Consider the following 21908-nt stretch of genomic DNA (forward strand, 5'->3'; position numbering starts at 1 on the left):
CCACTGAAGTGCTCATTAAACATCTGGAATCATAAACCTAAAACTTTACCCATGTGTAGACTTCAGGAAGCTAGGAAATGGGAAGAAGTCCATAAGTTGTTGGGAAATAAATAATAACTGATCCTACTTTCCAAGGATTGGCTTTATTTATGCACCAGGGTCCCTTTTCTTCAGCATGCTCCTGGCCTTGGGGGGATTACAAAGTGTGCTCTTCAGCAAAATGAAGAGGTAGCTCTTCTGTTTATATGGCTGTGTGATATTTCCAATAAATACATATGCATTTTAAGTTTTTTCTCTCATGGATGCCCTGATAAAAATGCAACTGTTAATTTGTTTTTCTTTCTTGTGATGTTCTTTCCAAAGTGTGTATGTTCTCATCCACTCATCAGCAGACGTTTATTGAGCACTAACTATGTTCGAGGCACTGGACAAGATGCTGGGGCTACAAGGAGGAAAGACACAGTTTTTGAAGGCTCCATTTCCATTAGCTGCCCATTTTGAGAGTTTATCATATTCTAAGTATCATGAGAAGACTTGAAAAGAGCTTGAATAGTTTCTTCCTTCAGAAAACTTAATGTTGGGACACCTGGGTGGCTCAGCGGTTAAGCGTCTGCCTTCAGCTCAGGGCATGATCCTGGAGTCCTGGGATCAAGTCCCACATGGGGCTCCCTGCGTCGAGCCTGCTTCCCCCTCTGCTTGTGTCTCTGCCCCTCTATCTCTCTGTGTCTCTCATGAATAAATAAAATATTAAAAAAAAAACTTAATGTAGTGAGAGAGAACACATATTGACATGAAAAACACTTGTATTTGTAGAGCATTTGTAGAGCAAATATGAATTAATATGATGAAACCCAAATCCAGCAATTCAGAAAGGCTGTAAAATGGATAGGCAATCCATAGGGCTTGCACACTGTGTCTTGTGAAAGAGAGTGCACTTCTGTTGTACTTCTGAGGTTCCTCTGGAGTCTTGAATAGAATACAGGTAGAAATACCCATCCTTTCCGTCTTCAGGGTAGCTAAACTGGACTCAGAGTGGCTGAACCCCCACGTCTGTCACCTCTGGTATGAGCTGCCTCCTCATGGAGGCCCAGTTTGCCATATCAGTATTACTTTCTGTGTATGTGTGAGCCATGATGCGAACAATATTTGGAAGCTCTGTTTCATGGTTTCTAATTTCTCATTCTCCACAGATATGTATGACCAAGTGCTGAAGTTTGGTGCCTATATTGTGGATAGCTTACGGGAGTGCTCCCAGCCTGTGCTGGTATACATTCCTCCTCAGGCTGAGCTCCGGGGTGGCTCCTGGGTTGTGATTGACCCCACCATCAACCCCCGGCATATGGAGATGTACGCTGACCGAGAAAGCAGGTAGGATTCCTTCTTTATTTCCCTTTGCTGTCTCTAGGGATCCTCTAGCTATTGTTGGTTTCCTCCTGGAGAACATTATAACCAAGAGAACTTTATTGGCATCCGTCTATTCCCAGAGGGCTCCAAGGTCAGAAAAAGAAATTTTCTAAATAGTGTCAGTCTGGATGAGAAGGAAAGCAGTCAGGAGTCAGGCTTTCCCAGTCTGATCCCCCACCCCAGATTCTTTTACCAAGAAGTCCCCTATTCCAGGCACCAGGAGAGACTTGGAGAGATTCTCTCCTGTTTGTTGTGTACAGAGGCCTGTTCAGTGTCTCTTTGTTAGATATGTGACAGAGGGAGCTCAAGGCGAGTTGGAGTGAAAGGACTAAATTCTTGGTCTGGAGTTCTGGCTCAGCTCTGCCACTGACTGACGAGGAACCTGTAGCCATTGTACTCTCCCTGTGGAGCCAGCTGTTCATCACTCAGGGGCACCACGGCACCCAAACCAAAGCTGCTCACTCTAGCATTCTAGGAGGTTTGGGGAACACAGTGCTTATAGCACCCAGAGAACTGCAAGAGAAAGTCCCAGGCTTTTGTTAAGAGGTGGTCCTTGAAAATACTTAAATAAAACAGACCACATCCAGCTTCCTTTCATGATCTGTTTTCAACCCTTTCCAAAATAGGTAAATTTCACGTTGTATTTCCTTGACATTTTCCCTGCCAGTCCCTGCCTCAGATCATTTTATTAGAGTATCTGTTTTTCTCTCTCCCCAAAATGTTAGACTCCTACTTCAGCAGCTACTTGGAGAGAGTCCAGTAGTTTTAGTGCAAAATCACTAGGCTAGTAGTCTATCCTGAGGGACTTACTATTTTTAAATCCAAATCTAGCCCTCAATCTGATACTAGTTCACAGACAATTCCTCTGCAGACTATGGAACAAGACCATTTGGTTTCAGATGCACCTTTGTCACTTGTTAGGCTTGGACAAGTCTCTTAATGCCCTGGACCTTAGTTTCCTCATCTGTAAGATGGGGGAATCATAGTTCCTTCCCTTATAGGGAAAGGAGAATGGGTATAGGGTTGCTATGAAGCTTTATATGTAAATACTTAGGACAGAGCCATGTATATAGTAAGTATAAGCTATAATTTTTTTTTTAATGTAAAAGGTGGTTTTTTAAGTTTTCTAGGATAAAGTTCCTGATAATAGAACATCATTAGTATGTACTAGAAACTTGAAAAAACCCTGAGACCTCTCCATAGCAATAGGCAGCATGTTTTCTCTCCTGCTTGGCCTGGCCTAGTGTGTCAGAGTCCTACCAGCAGATTGACAGCTATGTGTGGGACCAATCAGCATTGACTCCTCATTGTACAGCTTAAGTGCTGGAGGTTGTCCCCTGCTCCAGTGCCTACATCATCTTTTTTCTTCCTGGAAAAAAATGATTACACCCTTATTGGCCCTAGATAGTGGAATCTGTATTCCTCTTTTGAGGTGGAAGTAGACTGGTGTGGTAATGAGAATTATTTTAATTACTTTTTGCCCTTCTTTTCTCACACCCCACTTAGACACTTTCTGAGGCCTGCTTCCCTTCCTGGGGTTACTTCTGTGAGCCATGGGTGGCCAGAATCATAATGAAGCTATTTCCTGGTCTGTAAATTGTAACTGGCCTTATTCTGTTGTCTCCTTCCTTTAAAGTGCCTCTTATTTCTCTTTTGTTTCTCTCTGATCCAGGGGATCAGTTCTGGAGCCAGAAGGGACAGTAGAAATCAAATTCCGCAGAAAGGATCTGGTGAAAACCATGCGTCGGGTGGACCCAGTCTACATTCGCTTGGCTGAGCGATTGGGTATGTCTGCTTGTCCTCCTGGCAAATCAATGAGCCATTCAGCTGATTTGTAATGAGTGCATTCATAGGCCAGGGGAGGAGGCACTGAAGCATTTGATCAAATTCATGATAATCTTTATTTACTGTCCTCTCTATGGTAAGAGCCCTGGTAGAAAGAAATAGTTTCTACAATAGGAGGGAAAGTGGGACCTAAAGAAGGCAAAAGTCACCCAAGTTTTCTTCTGGCATTTTCTTCTAATTCACATAGCCCATCTTTCTGGGCTCATGGATATCCTTGTAAAGAATGATTAGTTAGAAGTTGCTGTTGGGGGGCAGGCTAACCAGGCAGAGAATATTCTAGGCTTAAATGTCCTGTTTCTGTCTCTCTTTGGACAAGCCTGCCTCGTTTCTGAGAGATATGGGAGTGTCAAGGAACAGAGAAGCAGGAGACCTACTCAGGTGGTGTTCTGGGGCCATCCTGAGCTAGAGAAACAGAAGTAAAGATTGTGCACTGTGTGCTTCCACACAGAGGCCGTGGCAGCAGTAGCTCTGGGAACATTTGCATATGATGCTTTCAGCCACTACTCTGTTGCTTATTTGTTTTTGGAGCTTTTGGAAGGCGTTTACACATAGAACTTAAACATGGGAGCCCTGTGTTGAGTCCAGAGACTGAATGAGTTTCAGATTCTTTTAAAACACTGTTTTTTTCTGCCCATATCTCCCATTGAGCCCCTTGCTATGTTAAGTGAAGATAATTGCTTGAGGTTCTTTTTATTTGTTGGTTTGGTTTGGTTTGGTTTTCTAAAGGAACAGAGTGATTGTCTTTAAAGGTAGTGAAACTCAGTGAATGGAAGCCATAAAAAGAGATGCCTCTCTCTCTATGTCTATCATAAATAAATAAAAATTAAAAAAAAAAAAAGGGATCCCCGGGTGGCTCAGCGGTTTGGCGCCTGCCTTTGACCCGGGGCGCGATCCTGGGGTCCCGGGATCGAGTCCCACGTCGGGTTCCCAGCATGGAGCCTGCTTCTCCCTCTGCCTGTGTCTCTGCCTCTCTCTCTCTCTCTCTCTCTCTCTCTCTCTTTCTGTCTATCATAAATAAATAAAAATTAAAAAAAAGAGATGCTAGTTCATTTATGTTTCAAATCATAACTTAATTAATAAAGTACCATTTGTGGATTCTTTATATGCTCACCATCTAGAGATGCAAAAACTGGGCAGCCCAGGTGGCTCAGCGGTTTAGCACCGCCTTTGGCCCAGGGCCTGGTTCTGGGGACCAGGATCAAGGCCCACGTCGGGCTCCCTGCATGGAGCCTGCCTCTCCCTCTGCCTGTGTCTCTGCCTCTCTCTTTCCCTCTTTCTCTCTCTCTCTCTGTCTCTCATGAGTAAATTAAAAAAAAAAAAAACATATCTTAGAGACACAAAAACTTCTGAGCGTGCCTGCACTCTGGGGACTGCACATCCTGGCAGTTTGGAGCCCTGGGCCAGGTGGCTTGCCAAACATAGTGACTGGGGTTCTAATAAACCCTGTATGCGTCTCATTGTTTGCCATTAGGTAACAACCACCAATAACTCTAACCCATCTCGGCCTGATCCTTTTATGGGAAGTGCACACATACAACAAGAATTGGCAAAGCTGTTTCTAAAATCTATTGCCACCCAGAATTGTTGAGATGGTGTTTTTCTCTTTCTTTTCCAAACAGGATAATTACTTTTGACCAACCCTATACACTTTAATTAAAGTAACTGCAGCTCAAGAGCAAGTTACTCACAACTGTATAGAGAGAGAGCTCTAAAAGCTTCAGCCACTGATAAGCATCTCACTTAGATGGCTCATAATTGTTCCCAGCATCAGGCAACCGTCGCTGTTTTTACCACTAATTCTGTACAAAGGCAGCAGTGCCGCAATTGCAGGATACAGTGAATTGCATAATTTTCTCTCTTTTTTTCTTTTTCATTTTTTCTTTCTTTTTTTTTTTTTTTTTTTTTTTCCTCTTTTTTGCTGGTTTTCTTTCTGGCCAATTTAAAATTTGTCAAAGTCGGTCTTCTTCTGGATCACTGCCCTTTGATATTTCGCGCACTCCATTTGCCACAAACAAGCCGCAGGGCCGCAGTTCATGCTGACTCTAGCAGAAGCAGAGAGAGCTCCATTTATCTTACACTGCCTGCTGAATTCCTACTCATTAACTGGGGGTTCACTGCCTCTTTTTAACCCCCCAATGGCTGTTATCATCCCTTCAGAGTAACTGGGTGGTAGAAAGAGGGATCCTCTCTGACAACTGTTTGCAGAACAACTGGATGGTGAGGGGTGTGGGGCCAAAGCTACTTTCTCTTGAAGGAAAGTGATATCGCTCCCACCTTCACCCAGCACCTTTTAACTTTTGAAATACAGGAAGGAGAGAGGGAGGAGATTCTCAAGTGATGGCCATTTAATCATTTGTTACAAATCATCTCATTATCCATTTCCTCTCCTGCATTGAAGAAAACCATATTTATTTAACCTTGACCAAAATGGCACTAGAGAAAGAATCCTTTGTCTGCTAAATGTGAAGCAGGCTCTGGCCCAGAGCAGGTCAGGAACATGAGAGTGGATCTAGAATAAAAATAATCATGTACAACTTTCAGTTAGGTTGTGTACAGGTAAATTGTTTAACTCCTCCAAACATTAGCTTCTTCATCTAGAAAGTGGGGATGATGCCCCCACAGAGCCACTATGAAGATCAGATGAATTTGTATTCACTTTGAATCTACAAAATTTTGTTCAAACATGTGGATTGGCGTTATTTCCTTTCCACATTAATCATTAGAAGAAGCAGCCAGCCACATTTAGTATCTCTCTGGCATACTTTTGGAACAAGCGATGTAGGAAAAGAAATACAAAAGAAACAGAAGAAGCCGTCTTGTCCTTCCGGCAATTGTGGTTTTTCAGGGATATCATACATACCAGATGTATTTGTGTGGTCACAGGCCAGCAGGGGTGTAACAGGACATGCTATGAACTCAGCTCTTTTTGGATTTGCTTTGGCTTTTGGTTCCTTTCTCAGTCATTGCGTAGAACCAAAGACTGCCAAAATGCTTTTTCACAAAGTGGGTAAAAATGACCTCATTTTCCAGATTGAGAGATTAAGGCCACAAGAAGACTTAAATCATCCAAGACACAAAATAGTGTACATCAGAGACCAGAATGGAATTGTAGTTCCCTCTGTTCTACTTCTTTCAGGATTTCCCCAGATTTTACCTCAGTTCAATACTGAGCCTGATCAAAATTAAACATGAATTCTTTCCCTTTGTTATCTAAAGCCAATTCCACTGAGAAAAATACGATTTAAGAGAAAGTCTGTAGGAGCGGATGTTATCTTATATTCCCAATCTTTTCCCAGATTGGCCTCTGCACTAGGGAGCATGCTGTCACATCACTTAGACAAACCAATGCACAACTGACTGGCTGTGTTCAAAAACATAATTACTATTTATTCTCTTAGGATATTTAGTAATATTTAATTTCTGAACAGATAGCATCATCTCAGAGTTCTTATTTTTAAGAAACAGCTTTTGTCATTTTATATAGTTTTGGAAGAAGGTGAATTACTAGTTCTGTGATTATCATAAAGCATGAAAATAGTACATACATTGATTCCTGATAGAGGTAAAGAGAGAGAGAAATGTGATATAAGCCCAAATACCATAGTCTTACACTGCTGGGATTCTCAGGAAAGCTTGGTAGTGTGCGTGTAGGACAGGTAACATCCTACCAGGCTAGTTGCCTTAGGAGTTAAATTTCTCCTCTGGAAGTAGAGCCCCAGCCCTCCATGGCCTCTTCATATATCCCTGACATCCTTCTACCTCCTCAGAGAGCCAGGAGCAGGGAGTGGCTGTGGGGTAGGATGGCCTTCCTAGCCTGGTTTCTTGACGCCGGACCCTGAGATTTTTCTCCTGGATCTTTACCCTTCTCTTGTGCTCAGAGGGAAATGACAAATCAATTGAGAGAGAGAGAGAGAGAGCTGTCCAGTCCAAGTGTGAAACAATCATAAGTTCCCTTCCATCCCTCTCCCTTAACACAAATAGCCTTTAGGCAGAGGAGCCACTTAGTGAAACTTTATCCTGCTCCAGACACATGTTCTGAACGTGGCCCCATTCCCAGACAACTGGGCAGCCTGCCATGCAGCATCTCAGTTGTGCCCACGTGGAGCATATCCTGAGAATGATTGTCTGACACCAGCAGAGGCAGCCCTGGCTGAGCAGTGCAACGAGCCCAGGCCTGGCCCTTCCACCCAGCACACCCTCTGTCCAGGGCATCCCAGGTACAGAGGGAGTATTGTGGCTTCAGATGAGGATAAATGGGTCTGTAAGCATCTTCGGGAATGCCTTCCTCCCAAGCCTTCTCTTTAGCAGCCAGATGACAGGAAAAGGATACTTTCTTGGGTCAAGGAGATTCAGGGGTTAAACTGGTTTTCTGGCAGAAGTGATCAGAGTATCTGAGTTGTGTTTGCTTTTCCAACACTTGTGTCCATCTTCAGGATCTTGTAAGTTGAAAAGAGCTAGAGTTGCTTGAGTCAGAAAGCTTGCATCCTTACCTGGGAAGTCGAAAGGGAAAGAAGTTCTGATACTAATGCATGGGAAGTGGCCTCTTGCTCTGTCACCTCTTATACACATGAAGTGTCCTCACTTGGCACTATGGCCATCCAAGCACTGGACTCTGAGGAGAGATTATGAAATGGTGTCTCTTGCCTGAATTAGCAGCAGCTTATAACCCACCTCATCACACGGATTCAGAAATTCTTTGGTTTGATGCACTTTGGTGCAGTAGTGACAGCATTTTCTGGGAAGAAGGGGTTGTTTTGGTCTGTTCCATTAATTTGATTGTATTTATAAAAGCACCTGGGCTTGCCTCATCCCAGAAAGCAGTGATTCACAGTTCTGTCAGACAGAGTCGTGGCTGGCATTTGGCATTTAGGCGGCTAAACTTCTGCCGCCTGTGGGCTGTCATCAGAATATGTCTGAGAGATCCTGCTCCCCACCTGGTCCCAGCTGACCCCATCCCTCTACCCACTAGACTCAGGGGAGCAACTAAGAAAAATAAAATAGTAAAGACTTTGAGACCTAACTGCCATGAGAATTAAGAGAATTGTGTGCAACTTCCTGACTCTCTCGTGTGGACGTTTGCGTGGGGGCACAGGGCTGTGGGGAGAGTAGCAGATTCTTTTATTCCTATTTGGAAACCTCTGGGAGGTGTGGCCCCCTTTGAAGAAAAGCAGATATATGAAAATAGGATTTTAAAAAAACTAGATACATTGGGAGAAATTATTCCCATTACAAAAGGATTATTTGCTTTACCAAAGGATTCACTGCAGGGTTCCTTCTAAATAGCTCCCTTAAGGCATTTAAAACAGGATCTGATTTACACAGTTTTTCCAGAATGCTTTTGTGTAAAGAAAGGCACACCTGTGATGGATACAGAAATCATTTTGCAAGGGTTTTTTTTCACCCTATCTTACTATCTTTAGAGAGAAATTTCTTTCAACATCGAAAATGTGATTACACAGATCTTTAAACAGCTACTTATGTTTATACTTCTGAATCTTAATAAGATTCCAGTCTTTTTAATGCTGATTTTTCAGTCTCAAGGTTGAAGTACGGCTGTGTGTTCTTATATCTGAGATTTTTCTGGAGCTGAGTGAGGAGGGTGGTCTTGTCCTTTTCCTTAGCTTCATAAGTATTTAACCAATCAAAGCAAATTGCTTTCTTAAGAGAAGGAAGAAGGGCCCATAAAAGTTGAAATTGGGTTTAAATTTACATAGGCTCCTTAGTATAACTAAAAAAATAGAAAACCCTTTAATATCACATTCCTTTATAAAACATTTTTCCTCTTTGCTAGCTTAGGATTGTTGTTACATAAACGAGAAACTGAGCACAGAAAAGAGATTTCTGCAAAGTCACCTAGTACCTTTGACTAAGCAGAGAATTTTCAACCTACCAGTCTGATTTTTATTCTAAGCTTTGAAGGTCCCCCCCTCCCCCCAAATCCTACACCATAGGATGTGATCTGTTTGGCCATAGGGTGAGGCTTCCCTCCTCCTGCCCTCCTTCAGTGTCATGGCTGGGTAAAAAACACCTCCTGCTGCAGAAATCAGCTCTCTCCTTGGAAGCTTCTCTCTAGTTTTGACCCCATGGAGGAGAGATGTGGCTTTTTATTATGTCCTGGCCCTAGGAACACCTGACAGACTGCTGCCCTGTGGACACTTGTGGGTCAATTTAACTTGTTTCATTTAAAGGGCATTGGCCCTGTATTGCTTCTCAGCTTCTTGGCTAAGATCAAGTATACATCTGTTCTTATCAGTTTAATATCTGATATGTCCTCTATCCGAGGACAGTATGTTAAATGGATTTTGGGAATTAGGAGATGGATAGGATAGGAGCTTGCCCCATCCACTGCACTCATTGGCAGTACTTCCAGGAACCATGCAACCCTTCTGGGGGAAATTTTATAAATAAAAAGAAGAAGAATTTAAGAAGAATATGGGCTCTGAAACCAGACTATCTGAGCCCAAACCCCAACTCCATGGTTTCCTAGCTTTGCGGCCTTAGGTAAGTTACTTCACTTTTTTTGTGCCTCAGTGTCTTCATCTGTGAGGTAGCCATCTTTTAGGATGTTCGTAAGGACTAGAGGAGATGGAAAGTACTTCAACAATTCTAGCCTATAACAGCATCACAGTAACGTTACCTCTTCTTACTTGATCAGAATGGTAGTACTGCCTCTTCTGGATTTAGCTCTTTACATTAAAATATTTTTTTAACTATAAGGTTGGATTTTTAGAAACTCATAAGGACTTTTTATTTTGGGAAGGAAAAGATAGGAGTAATCTACCTTTCTTCTCCTTTTCAGCCTTTTCCTAAAGTAGAATTCTAGAAAGAATGACTTTCCTCCCTGTAGCATATTCTTAAACACACTCACACACACACACACAACGACTTGCTTTCCTAAAAACCCTGAGGCCCTGCAATCTGGCTAGAAAAGAAAGAAAACCATTCCAAGATATTTAATTGTACAGGGAGCTTACAGGATTGATCGAGAGCTTAGCTTTTTACAATAGTCCAGTGAATAAGAAATGCTCCTGACAAACGATCAATGATAGGATAATCACTCTTTATCCCCCTCCTCATTCTTACCTTCTTTCTTTCAGGAGAACAGGGTTCAGAAGTCAAAAATCTTTATAGACGCCGCTTTTAAATTAAGCAGAAAATAGACATTGACATATTTGTTAATCTCCCCTAAATCATTACCAGGGCTGGCTGCTTTGCTCTACAAGGAGAGAGGGGCCCTCGGTGTGCTACACAAGGGTCTAACTAGCTTAAGAGCAGCCTTTTTTTTTTTTTTTTCGAAAATAAAATTTAGCAAACCTTTTCTCCCCTCACTTAAAGCACACAAATCCTTGACTTTCTCATGTGCATTTTAAAATACACACATCCTCTGCTTGTGTATTTTCCTTGCTTTGATACTTTTAGAGGTAGGTTTTGAACTGTGATCAGAAGCATGAAGAAAGGAATCAAGCAAGGCAACCTTTGGGTTCTGTGATCTTCCTAGTCTCAGGAGGGCTAGAGCATTACAGGTGTTTATTTTTTGGTTACTCTTTTAAAGCTCTAGAATAGCTTGATTGGGTAGGAAAGACCTCTGTTAGTCCAGGAGCCAGCTTTCTCTGCCTCTCCAACTTGGTAAAGCTAAGACCCTGTTTCCAGGACGCTGTACTCCTAAGCCCAGAGGTCCTCCTCTGCACCCAGTGCTGAGCTCTGTTCTTCACTGCTTTCCTAACGCAATGAACTAAACTCTCCAGCCGACCGACCTGCTGTGGCCACTGCCAGGATACCTGCTTGGCCACTGTTTGTGCCATTTTGTGTGGAAGAACACAGGCTTTGGAGATAGCCAGACCCAAGTGTAAATCCTGACTTTGCTACTTCACAGCTGGATGCCAGTGGGCAAGTAACTTTACATTTCAGCACCTTGGTTTTCTCATTTGTAAAATAGATGCCCTGTCTGTAAGGTTGGGTTGTTAGAAGGATTAGAGATGACATATGTGAAGCAACTCGGAAAGCTCTCAGTCACACAAAGGTCTGTAGTATTAACAGCTGACCAAACCTAGGTCTGAATTGTGCATGGTGATTTTACAAGCTCTGCGATCCTGAAAGCATTAAGTGTAGTTCCTGGCACATAGTAAGTGCTCAGTAAATGGTTTGTGTTGTATATGGCACAGGTATGCACATGTGTGTAACACATACAGTTATATACAAGCACAGTGTTGGTTGTTTACCCAGAGGAATGATGTTCTAAAGGTCTGGAACTTCCTATTCATCCATATCCATGGTCCTGCCATCCCCTGTCCCTGGCAGGGCTGTGATTTTTACCTGCTATTGTGTTAGTTCTTGATCTTACAATAACACAAGAAGCTACCCTTAAGTCTGAAGCCTGCCCAGCTGGTTTCAGGGACCCTGGGATTGGAGCATGAGTGGCCAAGTTCCAGCAGTGGAAAGCAGATGCTCAGGGTGCTCAGGACTATACTTGCCGGCGAGTACAGGAGTAATGTAAGACTGTAGTCCCATTGTACAACCAGTCTCCGGCCTGAACATTGCTGTGCCTGAATGTGGCTCTGAACTTACAGTCCCAGCCTATTTCTACAACACAAAAAAGTGAACAATGTGCTCTCTCAAGCTCAGACTTACTGTTTAAGGAGAAAACATACAGTCAAATGACTCATGGAAGATACCAAGAACTCTGCCCTTAGTGAGAAGTGTGCATAATTTATAAGTCATGGGCAGCCTTAGACTGAAGAAGGGAAAATAGGGAAGGCGGACAAGTGATGTGGAGATATAGGTTCAGTGCCTTTCAGGTCCCATGTCCCAGAAGCCATCTACATGAACTTTTTTTTTAAGTTTTTTTTTATTCATTTATGAGAGACGTACACAGAGAGAGAGAGAGAGGCAGAGACACAGGCAGAGGGAAAAGCAGGCTCCATGCAGGGAGCCTGACGTGGGACTCGATCCCGAGTCTCCAGGATCACACCCTGGGCTGAAGGCAGTGCTAAATGCCTGAGCCACCAGGCTACCCTATATGAACTTTTAAACACTCCTCAACAGTATCAAAAGGACAAGTTCTTAGATCCCTATAATGAATGAGTCTAGAGTTACTGCTTGCTTGGATGGTGTAGAGATGACTGCCCACTCACGGAGTGAAGTAAACATTTTTGTTTCACCTTGGCAACCATGGATCCATGTGTGGGCTCATATAAAAACTTCACTTTGAGGGCAGCCCAGGTGGCTCAGCGGTTTAGCCTTCAGCCCAGGGTGTGGTCCTGGAGTCTTGGGATCGAGTCCCACATCAGGCTCCCTGCTTCTCCCTCTGCCTGTGTCTCTGCCTCTCTCTCTCTGTGTCTCTTATGAATAAATAAATAAAACTTAAAAAAAAAAAAAACTTCACTTTGGGTATTCTGAAACAGTGCAACCAAATCCACGTGACACTGTGTTCTAATCAATGTAAAGGCGGGGTGAGTGGACTGTAAAGAAAGTTGGAGGATGAATATTTAGTGAGTAATGCTCTGGGCCACACTCTGTATTAGGGATTTGGGATATAAAGAAACCATTGGGGATCTCTGGGTGGCGCAGCAGTTTAGCGCCTGCCTTTGGCCCAGGGCGTGATCCTGGAGACCCGGGATCGAATCCCACGTCGGCTCCCAGTGCATGGAGCCTGCTTCTCCCTCTGCCTGTGTCTCTGCCTCTCTCTCTCTCTCTCTCACTGTGTGCCTATCATAAATAAAAAATAAAAAAATAAAAAAAAATAAAAAGAAACCATTGAACAAACATGCCTGATTCAGGAGATAATCTCAACAGATACTTTAAATGTAATTGTAAATATGATGATCTGTGTTCACAAAAATATTAGGACAAAGTTTTAAAAATAAAAATCTTAGTCATGCCTAGAAAACCGTGGCTGACCTACAGAGCAGGAATTATTGGAGACATTGTCTTGGTTATGGAATGAGACTGGTTGTCTCATTATGGAATGAGACTAAGATGGAACTTCAGTTCTATCAGCCCGGAGCCTGCCATTGTCAGTTAGCCTTTTCTAAAATGTACGAGATTCTGCTACTGAAGCACTTATTTGTCCTCTGCCCCAAGTAAGCAAGAAGAACCAAGATAATAGAGTACCCCAATCTTAGAAGGCCATGCTGCTGTACCTGAAATTTGGCTCTGCCCCTCCCTTGTTTTATGACCTTGATGAATTACATAAATTCTCAGTGCCTCAGTTTGCTTATCTGTAAGATGAGGATAGTAAGAATACCAACTTCAAGGTTGTAAGGATTGAGTTCATAGAAAGCACTTAGAATAGCTCCCTGCACCCCATAAATATTAACTTTGACTTCTGATTTTAGGCTTCAGGGAGCCAGGAAAAACATTTTTTTTAGCTTGGCTTATTTTTTAACTTTCTATTTGATTTGATTTCACAGAACAGTTTCTAGAATAGTACAAAGGACATCTGACGCCTTTTTCTCAGATTTACCCATTGCTAACATCTTGTCTCATTTGCTTTATCATTTCTGTATGCTCATGTACATGCACATGCTCACCCACTTTCTAAACACACACATATTTTGTGAACCATCCAACAGTAATTTATAGACATTATGCTCCTTTATCCATAATATTTAGTGTGTGTTTCTAAGAACACACACTTTTTCTTATATAATCCAAGACATTTATCTATATCAGGAACTATAACATTGACACAATACTACTATCTGATTCATGATTCATATCAAGAGTTTACCAATTGTCCCAATAATGTTCTTTACAGACTTTTTTGTTGTTGTTCAGATCTGAAACTTAACCCTAGACCACAGACTGCAGTCTATTTTCAGTTATTTAGTCTATCATCATCTTGAGGTTTTCTTTTGAAGAATACAGGCCACTTTTTTGGTGAGGGAGGGGGCTAAGCTTTTTAAGTACTCTCCACACCCAGCATGGGGCTCAAACTCAAGAGTCACATGGTCCACCAATTGAGCCAGCCAGGTGCCACAGGCCCCTTTTTGTAGCATGGTCCTCAATCTGGGTTTGGTTTATATTTCCCCATGGTTAAATTCAGATAACACATTTTTGGCAAGGATATTGCTAAAGTGTTGTTTATGATCAGGAATCAACAGGCACATGTCAGTTTGCCCTATTCTTGGTGACAGTAATTTTGATTACTTATTTAAGGTTTTGTTTGCTGATAATTGTGAGGAGATACTTTGAGACAATATAAATATTCTGTTCCTCCTCAAACTCTCACCTACTAGTTTAGTACCCATTGATAATTCTTGACAGAATCAATTGCTGTGACGGTGGTAAAATGATGATTTTCTAATCCCACTGTTCCTTCTATGTCTATTAATTATTCTACTGGAAGAGAGAATTTTCCCTACCCCCTTCCCCCATTTAATTATTTATATTAGAGTGGACCACAGGTTATTTCATTCCATAAATATTCTGGTAATTAATATCACCATCCTATTTTTGATCAGTTTGATGCTCAGACTGTCCCAGATGTGGCCAGTGGGAGCATATTCAAGCTGGCTCCTGTGGCCTTTTAATATGTCTCAGTCACTTGAGTGCTTTCTTGCTTTTTGTGACACTATGTTCCAGGCTCATCTTGTTTATTCCTTGCCCCAGCCCTGGAGCCAACTGTTTCTCTAAGGAGTCTTGGTTCCTCTTTACTAGAAAAGGAAAAATGTTTGCTTTCCTGTCCAGGGGTTACAATTGAGACAGTCTCATCTCACAAGAAACTGGTTGGCTCTCCTCCCATCAATTCTTTGGGCAGATCCACCCCAGAATGGATGGGCCTTCATAGTCCTACTCTCTGTCTAGTGTGGAAAGAAGGCTGCTGAGGTGTTGGGCCCCAGTGTGATAGGTCGGTGATTGCCCTCTGTGTGAGAGCCCAAGAAGAGAAAGCTGTCAGCTCTCTTCCTCACAGTTTTCAAGTAGTGATAGGCTTTAAAAAAAAGAGGTGGGGGTGGGCATCTAAAAAACCCCATAAAAATGAAACTGGGTACTATGGCTACGTCCCTGTTCTATTAACATGTGTTTATCTATAATACTTACAGCCCACTCTGCAGCCCAAGGCTGTTTATGGCATATGATTCATAAGTGGCATAAAAAGCAAGGCCTGTTCCCAGACAGACATGCTTGAAATAGACCTTTCTCTTCTGCAACCCATCACCCGTGGTCATGTATTTATTTGTCAGCTTTGGTGACAAAGCACTTCAGGTTGTCCCCAACACCAGGGGCTGTCACCTATTGCTCCTTCAGCTAGACTCACTCCTCTTTACTAGGCAGGCAGCTAAATTTTCAGTATTGATTACAAGTCCCACTCTGAGAGTAATTAGGAAGAAAAGCACAACATAGCAGCACTTCTACTGGGACAGCACTGATTGAAAGGTGGGTGTGTGGGGGGGGGGGTCTTCCCTGTTAGAAGGAATTCCAGATTCCTTACAGGAATCTGTTGGGTGAGGGTGCTGTGTGCTTATAGGGTCAGTGATCCAAATGGGATTTGTGGATTGCCTTTCTCTTTTCCCCTCTTCTTTCACTTTGTCACCCTGGTCAGGGGTTGGTTCTGGCAGTAGCAGCCCACGTGTAGACTAGGAAGCTGGCTAACCCAATCTGCTGAGGTGGCATGAGACACACAGATCTGGCTCTAATTAGAGTGTATTCTACTAATTTCAGGTTAAGAGTTTTCAAACCTGAGATTAGACACCGTGGAGTATAACGGCTTGCAGCCCTAGGAGTCCTTGGGCATGTGATTTATGTGGACATGGGAGAAGAAGGGGCTGCTGGTGCAGGCCTGGAGGCTTAGGGTCCACTCCCCTACCATGTCCCACATGCAGAATAGTTCAGCTGCTCTAATGTTGGTCAGCCAGGCACAGGCATGGTGTCCCTCAGGAAGGGGCCTGGCTGTCAGGGAGGCGATGAGAGACACAGGCCCCCGGGTGGTGGTTTGTTCCCACTCAGAGAAAGACTTGGGCAGAGGGACTCCCATAGCTGCTATTACCGCTGTGACCTCCACGGGGAAAGGAGGACATGTGGGCTCCCCGTGGCCAGATAAGGGCCAGTCTGGCATCTTCCAGAGTTTTGTTACTCAGCAAAGAGGTGGTGAAGACAATGGAAAGCCAGGACACGGAGGGTGGTGTTTTTGAGCTTTCATAATTGTAGCTGCTTCTGTGCAGAGAGATTCCTGGTCACCACAGAGTGTGACGGGCAGGTTTATTTAATTGCAGGCACCCCAGAGCTCAGCGCAGCTGAGCGGAAGGAGCTGGAGAACAAGTTGAAGGAGCGGGAGGAATTCCTAATTCCCATTTACCATCAGGTAGCCGTGCAGTTTGCTGACTTGCACGACACACCAGGCCGGATGCAGGAGAAGGGTGTTATTAATGTAAGTACAGTGGTTGCCACTTCTCCTGACTTGTCAGAGACCTGCAAGCGAGCAAGCAAGTGTATGTCTCATGCACAGAGGCTCACGAGCAGGAAGTTGTTAAGGTTGGATTAAAACAGCATGTGCAGATCAAACTGTTTTCAATTTTTTTGGAGAGACTTATCCCTTTTTTGTGTATCCATTATCACCAAAGCAGTTTATGGTTTATATTATCATGGACCCCTCTGAAGGCTTTCTCCATTTTACTGGTGGGAAACTGAGTCTGGTGCACCTCCCCTGGGGACAGCTGCCTAGGTGGTCCTCAGGCTGTGGATTACTCCAGTGTCAAGTTCCATCAGCAGCCAGTTCACATAGAGTCTGCATGCAAGTTGTTAGAGCCATTCTGCTCCAAAGCAATTCCACACAGACTCCTCCACAGAACACTGCAGCCACACATGGACTTAACATTCACAAGGCCCATTGCTATGCCCGGTGCTCTGGACAGGGGGCCACAGCTCCAAAATGGGGAGACAGTGGCAAGTGCTAGAGTCACGGCCAGTCTCTGAGGGGCTTGTGAGAGAGTACGTTTTTGTGCCGTGGAGTTCTCTCTGCACTGGGCTCTGAGCAGGGATCGGGCTGAGATGACTGAGCCTATTCTTGTCTATATGTAGGACATCCTGGATTGGAAAACATCCCGTACCTTTTTCTATTGGCGGCTGAGGCGTCTCCTGCTGGAGGACCTGGTCAAAAAGAAAATCCACAATGCCAACCCAGAGCTGACCGATGGCCAGATCCAGGCCATGCTACGGCGCTGGTTTGTAGAAGTGGAAGGAACTGTGAAGGTAGGTGGATGCCCCCAGAAGAACCTTCATACTCTGCCCCTCACCCCCACCTAAGAATCCCCAGGTCTTGGGATCCCTGGGTGGCGCAGCAGTTTGGCGCCTGCCTTTGGCCCAGGGCGCGATCCTGGAAACCCCGGATCGAGTCCCACGTCAGGCTCCCGGTGCATGGAGCCTGCTTCTCCCTCTGCCTATGTCTCTGCCTCTCTCTCTCTCTCTCTCTCTCTCTCTATGTGACTATCATAAATAAATAAAATTAAAAAAAAAAAAAAAAAAAAAAAAGAATCCCCAGGTCTCTAAAGGCAGAAGTGGAAGGGAAGCATACAGGCCTATGCCTTGTCCCCTTCCCACACAGGAACACGTCTCAATGGCTTGTTAGAAGAGGTCGTAGGACATTTTTTTGCTGCTCGTTCTATCATTCAGTAGACCTTTTTGAAGACTTACTGTATACCAGATACTGCATTAAGCCCCAAAAGTGAAAGAGGCAGATGCTATTCCTATCCACACAGAGCCCACCATCTCAAGGGGGAGATAGATTGGCTGTGAGGTCACGTACAGCAGTATGGCTGATACTAAACATAGCAAACCCAGGACATCATGGAGCATAGAGAAGGACACCTGAGCCACTCTGTGGGAAGGAGGAGGAGAGTCAAGGACTTCTAGCAATGGTATCTCAGCAGACCTGAAAACAAAGTAGGAATAAACCAGAAGAAAAGATTGGGATGGGGGTGAAGGTGGCCAGAAGATAGGAGGAATGTTCCAGAAAGAAGGAATGGCATGTTTCAAGGCCTGATAGCAACAGTATCATTCATCCAAAGCACTGGAGATATTTCAGGATGGCTCAGAGATTGGGATCATGTCAGGCCATAGCATATGTGTTGAGGGTTTGGACTGATGTCTGTGGGAAGCCATTGAGGTATTCAAAGCAGCAGAATGACATGTTCTGATTTGTGTTGTCGGAAAATCGCTCAGAAGACTGGGTGGGGGATAGAACTGCAGGGGTCAGGAGCAAGAAGCCTAATTGGGGGTGATGGTTATGTAGGCAAGAGATGCTAAGGCTTCAATTAAAGGTCTTCTGATTTCAAATCTGAGCTGAAAAGAAATGTGTACCCTGCCTGCGGGGAACTATGAATCCCACATCTTCTTGGGCTGATCTCATGGAGAGGACACAGGGCTTGGACTAGTGCCTCCCTGCTACTCTTGCCCCAGGGCTGGGAAGGGATAGGTCTGAGCCCAAGTTGACCAGATACCAGCACTTGGTCCTGAAATTGTGGGCTGCACAAGACAGTCCATGAGAGGGTGAGAAGAAAGAGTTGGAACTTTTATTTCTCTATTTACTTTTACTAAGAAAAATAATTGACCCTTATTGGTGGTTCTTACATGGGTTAAAAGTAAATCATATATATCATATATACATTTTATCAGAATATTGGTAGTATATGCTGAAAGTGTCTTTTCCTGATATTTTGATCAGAATATTTGGTGCCTACTGGGTTAGCATACTCTTGAGGGAGCGCAGGCCCTTCAGCTTCTTCCTGCAAAGTGTTGCTTGACGTCTCTGCTGACTGTTCTCAGGAAGGAACTCCGAGGATTCACCATCATTGTTAAAGCCAGTGAATCTGGGTGCTTCTAAGATTCACCTTTATGTGTTAAGCCTACCCATTTCTTTACGACTGAAAAGCTTCTTTAGATAAATATTTCAGATGTGCAGTGGGCGAGCGCAGCCTTATGCGACATCTGGTTCAGGTTAAGGTCAGTCTGTGGCATCATAATTGAGTGAGACAATTTTGTCAGTGGCTACTGGCAGCTTCTAGTGGAAGTTGGCATTGAAAGTCACGCAAGTGTAAAATAAGAGGTTGTTCTCCAGTTAAGAGTTGCTGGCTAGGTAAATGGAGTGTGTGTGTGTGTGTGTGTGTGGCCAGGAGAGGCCTGCACCCCCTGCCTACCACATTAGTCAGTAATGGACGTGCACGGCCTCCGTAAGCACAGGGGTGAGAAGGAATCGCTTCCTTCCAAGCATGAAGTGAGGTGGTGGGGGGAGGGCCCTTCAGTTGTCCCTTAGCATCCTATATCCAGGGGATGGTGCATCTAGAGAGCAGGTCCTGGCCATCTCGTAGAGATGTAGGTACACAGAGTCCAGCTGTAAATCAAGTGCAGGAGACAACCGCAGCCCCAGGAGGTCAGGAGGCTGCCTGAGGCACTGGGCCCAACTGTACCTAATAACTAAGGCTACCCCCTCCCTCCTGTTTACAAAAGACCACATTTTCTTGAGCTCTTTAGTCCAGGAGGACAGCTGAGGAGACAAAGGAAGGGCAGTGATGCTATGATGTGGTTTTGAAGCCTCCTTCCATATTCTGTAGGCTCAGTAGGACCTAGTTTAGTGTGGGGTGGGTGATAAAATCTGTAGCGCCCTTGAGAGAAAAGTGTTGCACTGTGCAAAAGCCATCTGTGCTGCCTCTGAAGGGCTGACATAGAATCAGCTCCATGTTTGGGAATGGCTTAAAACCTTAAAAATGTCGGCTGCCCCCCATTTTTGGTTCTTCAAACAGTGATAGATAATGTGCACTGTGTCTCAAGTGTAGACACCGACCAAGTCCAGACCTTGGCTTTGCACCAGGAGGAGACCCTCTGATCCTCACGGTGGCTACTGGCAGGGAAAGGGCTTTAGTGATAGGCATCAGCCATGCTGTGTGTTCTTTTGTCCCAGCGAATTTGTTTTTTTAATCATAATCCTGAAGAAAGAGATTTGGGGGCAGAAAATTTGAAGACACTGTGATGTTATGTAACTTAGCAGGGCAAATTCTTTTGTTTCCCAGAGAGGAACCTGTTCCCAGGAGTCACAGGACTCTGTTGGAACCCACTGGGACAGTCCTATTGTAGGAAGTAGTAAGGTTTATGGTTCAGGGCTTCACTGCAAGAGAAGAAAAGCATTACTGCAGCTCCCTGAAAATAATACCAAGAACTTAGGTTTAAATTGGGTCATAGGAATATGGTGTGCGGCTGTTGTGCGGGTAGGTTCTCTCTCTCAATTCTTAGATCCATAGTCTGAGGTATGTGGTTTTTCAAAGACTGATCCTCTCCACCCCCCACCTCCCCCAACCCCCCAAGCTCCAGTAGTAGAAACTGAGATTAGAACCCGTGAGCAGAACGTGGTCTTTGGAATCTCATAAATTTTTGGCATCTCAACCTTGCTGAGTTGGACATGATATTTATTTAAGCCTCTGCCCCTTCCTGTGTAAAACAGAGATGATGTTTCTTTTACAGGGTTCAATGAGTTTCAAATGACATGAGAAATAAGGTATGGAGCACAGTGCTTGGCACTCCATAGACACACAAAAGAGGCCCGTTTTGCTCCTTTTCTCTCAGCACAACCTGTGTCAGAGGGTAAAACAATAACATAAACTAAGAGCTACAGATGTGTAACTTCATGATCGTAGCAGAAGCCATGAGCACAGTAGCTTCTCAGTACTGTCTTTTCATTAGGCCTGCTCTAACTTATCCACAATCTAGGGTGCCGTAACGCATTCTTATTATCCTGATCATTCACTACCCAGTCACTCTTACTCTGGATTTCTAAATGTGATGGTTGATCAGTGGAGGCCCTTGTGAGGATGACAGAGGACAAAGTGCCACTCGTAGGGTCAAGTTCCCCTGTCCCCAGAGCCTGGCCTCAAACTACCCCTGGACAAGTCTCATGCACCAAACTTCTGATTTGCAGCCAGGGAAGGCAGAACCTGGAAAATATTTTTTGGCCCTGGGTCAGCCTGGGGCTGAGACTGGAGTAGCTGTGAGGAGATGGGGTCCACAGGCCACCCCAGCCCACATGGCTGTTTGCTGTTTTACTCCTAAGCTTCAGAAAAAATCACATTGCTAGAGGTGTCTCCAGATAGCTCACAAGGTAGGCTATCTATAGGGCATGGAAATCAGGACGCACATCCATCAGACTGTGCCCTGGTCACTCTCTGGTCCTCCTGTACAGTGAATAAGGAGGACTTAACAGCTATCCAATACTTAGAAAGGAAACTTTCTAAACAGGTCATTTAGATTTTGTGCGATAGACTAATTAGTACATACAATTAGCGAGACTGCATAGTGCCTGAGATACTTATCCACTGATGCAGAGAAAGATAAAGTATCTGCTGAACATTTATTTTAAGGCCAGTGTTGTGATGTTTAATTATTAATACTTTATTGGTATTAGAATGTTCTGATTGTCATGAGTGTGAGGCAGGTGACTTATGAGCCCAGGCCTGTCAAGAAATGAGCAGCCCAGCATTTCACACTTGCTTCTAAAATCCACACTTGGAACACTAGGAATAATTAGCCACATTTTCATAATTTTAAGGGAGGAAATGATAATGGCTTTCTTTCTATGAATAGGGTTGGCCCATCTTTCTGGATGCCTGGAATGATGAGTCCTCCATCTCTGTTCTAGGAGGGCAAACAAGGAGTAGCCTCCCTCCCTCCATACAAGG

General features: G+C 44.0%; 1 protein-coding gene and 1 non-coding gene across 16 annotated transcripts in view; both read left to right on the top strand.

The window, feature by feature from the left end:
- The window catches only part of ACACA (acetyl-CoA carboxylase alpha), a 284702-nt gene that overhangs the window by 256302 nt on the left and 6492 nt on the right, over positions 1–21908 (top strand). For all 15 annotated transcript variants that reach the window (XM_072779608.1, XM_072779607.1, XM_072779609.1 and 12 more), the window contains 4 exons: positions 1191–1368; positions 3077–3189; positions 16461–16615; positions 17266–17436. In XM_072779608.1, coding sequence (XP_072635709.1) covers positions 1191–1368; positions 3077–3189; positions 16461–16615; positions 17266–17436 — 617 coding nt within the window. The remainder of the gene's footprint in view (positions 1–1190; positions 1369–3076; positions 3190–16460; positions 16616–17265; positions 17437–21908) is intronic.
- On the top strand, positions 9452–9635 carry LOC140607678 (U2 spliceosomal RNA). The gene has a single exon (XR_012009637.1). It is a non-coding gene; the product is annotated as a U2 spliceosomal RNA (small nuclear RNA).

This window comes from Canis lupus, chromosome 16, assembly GCF_048164855.1.
Source record: "Canis lupus baileyi chromosome 16, mCanLup2.hap1, whole genome shotgun sequence".
In the NCBI taxonomy this organism is placed as follows: domain Eukaryota; kingdom Metazoa; phylum Chordata; class Mammalia; order Carnivora; family Canidae; genus Canis; species Canis lupus.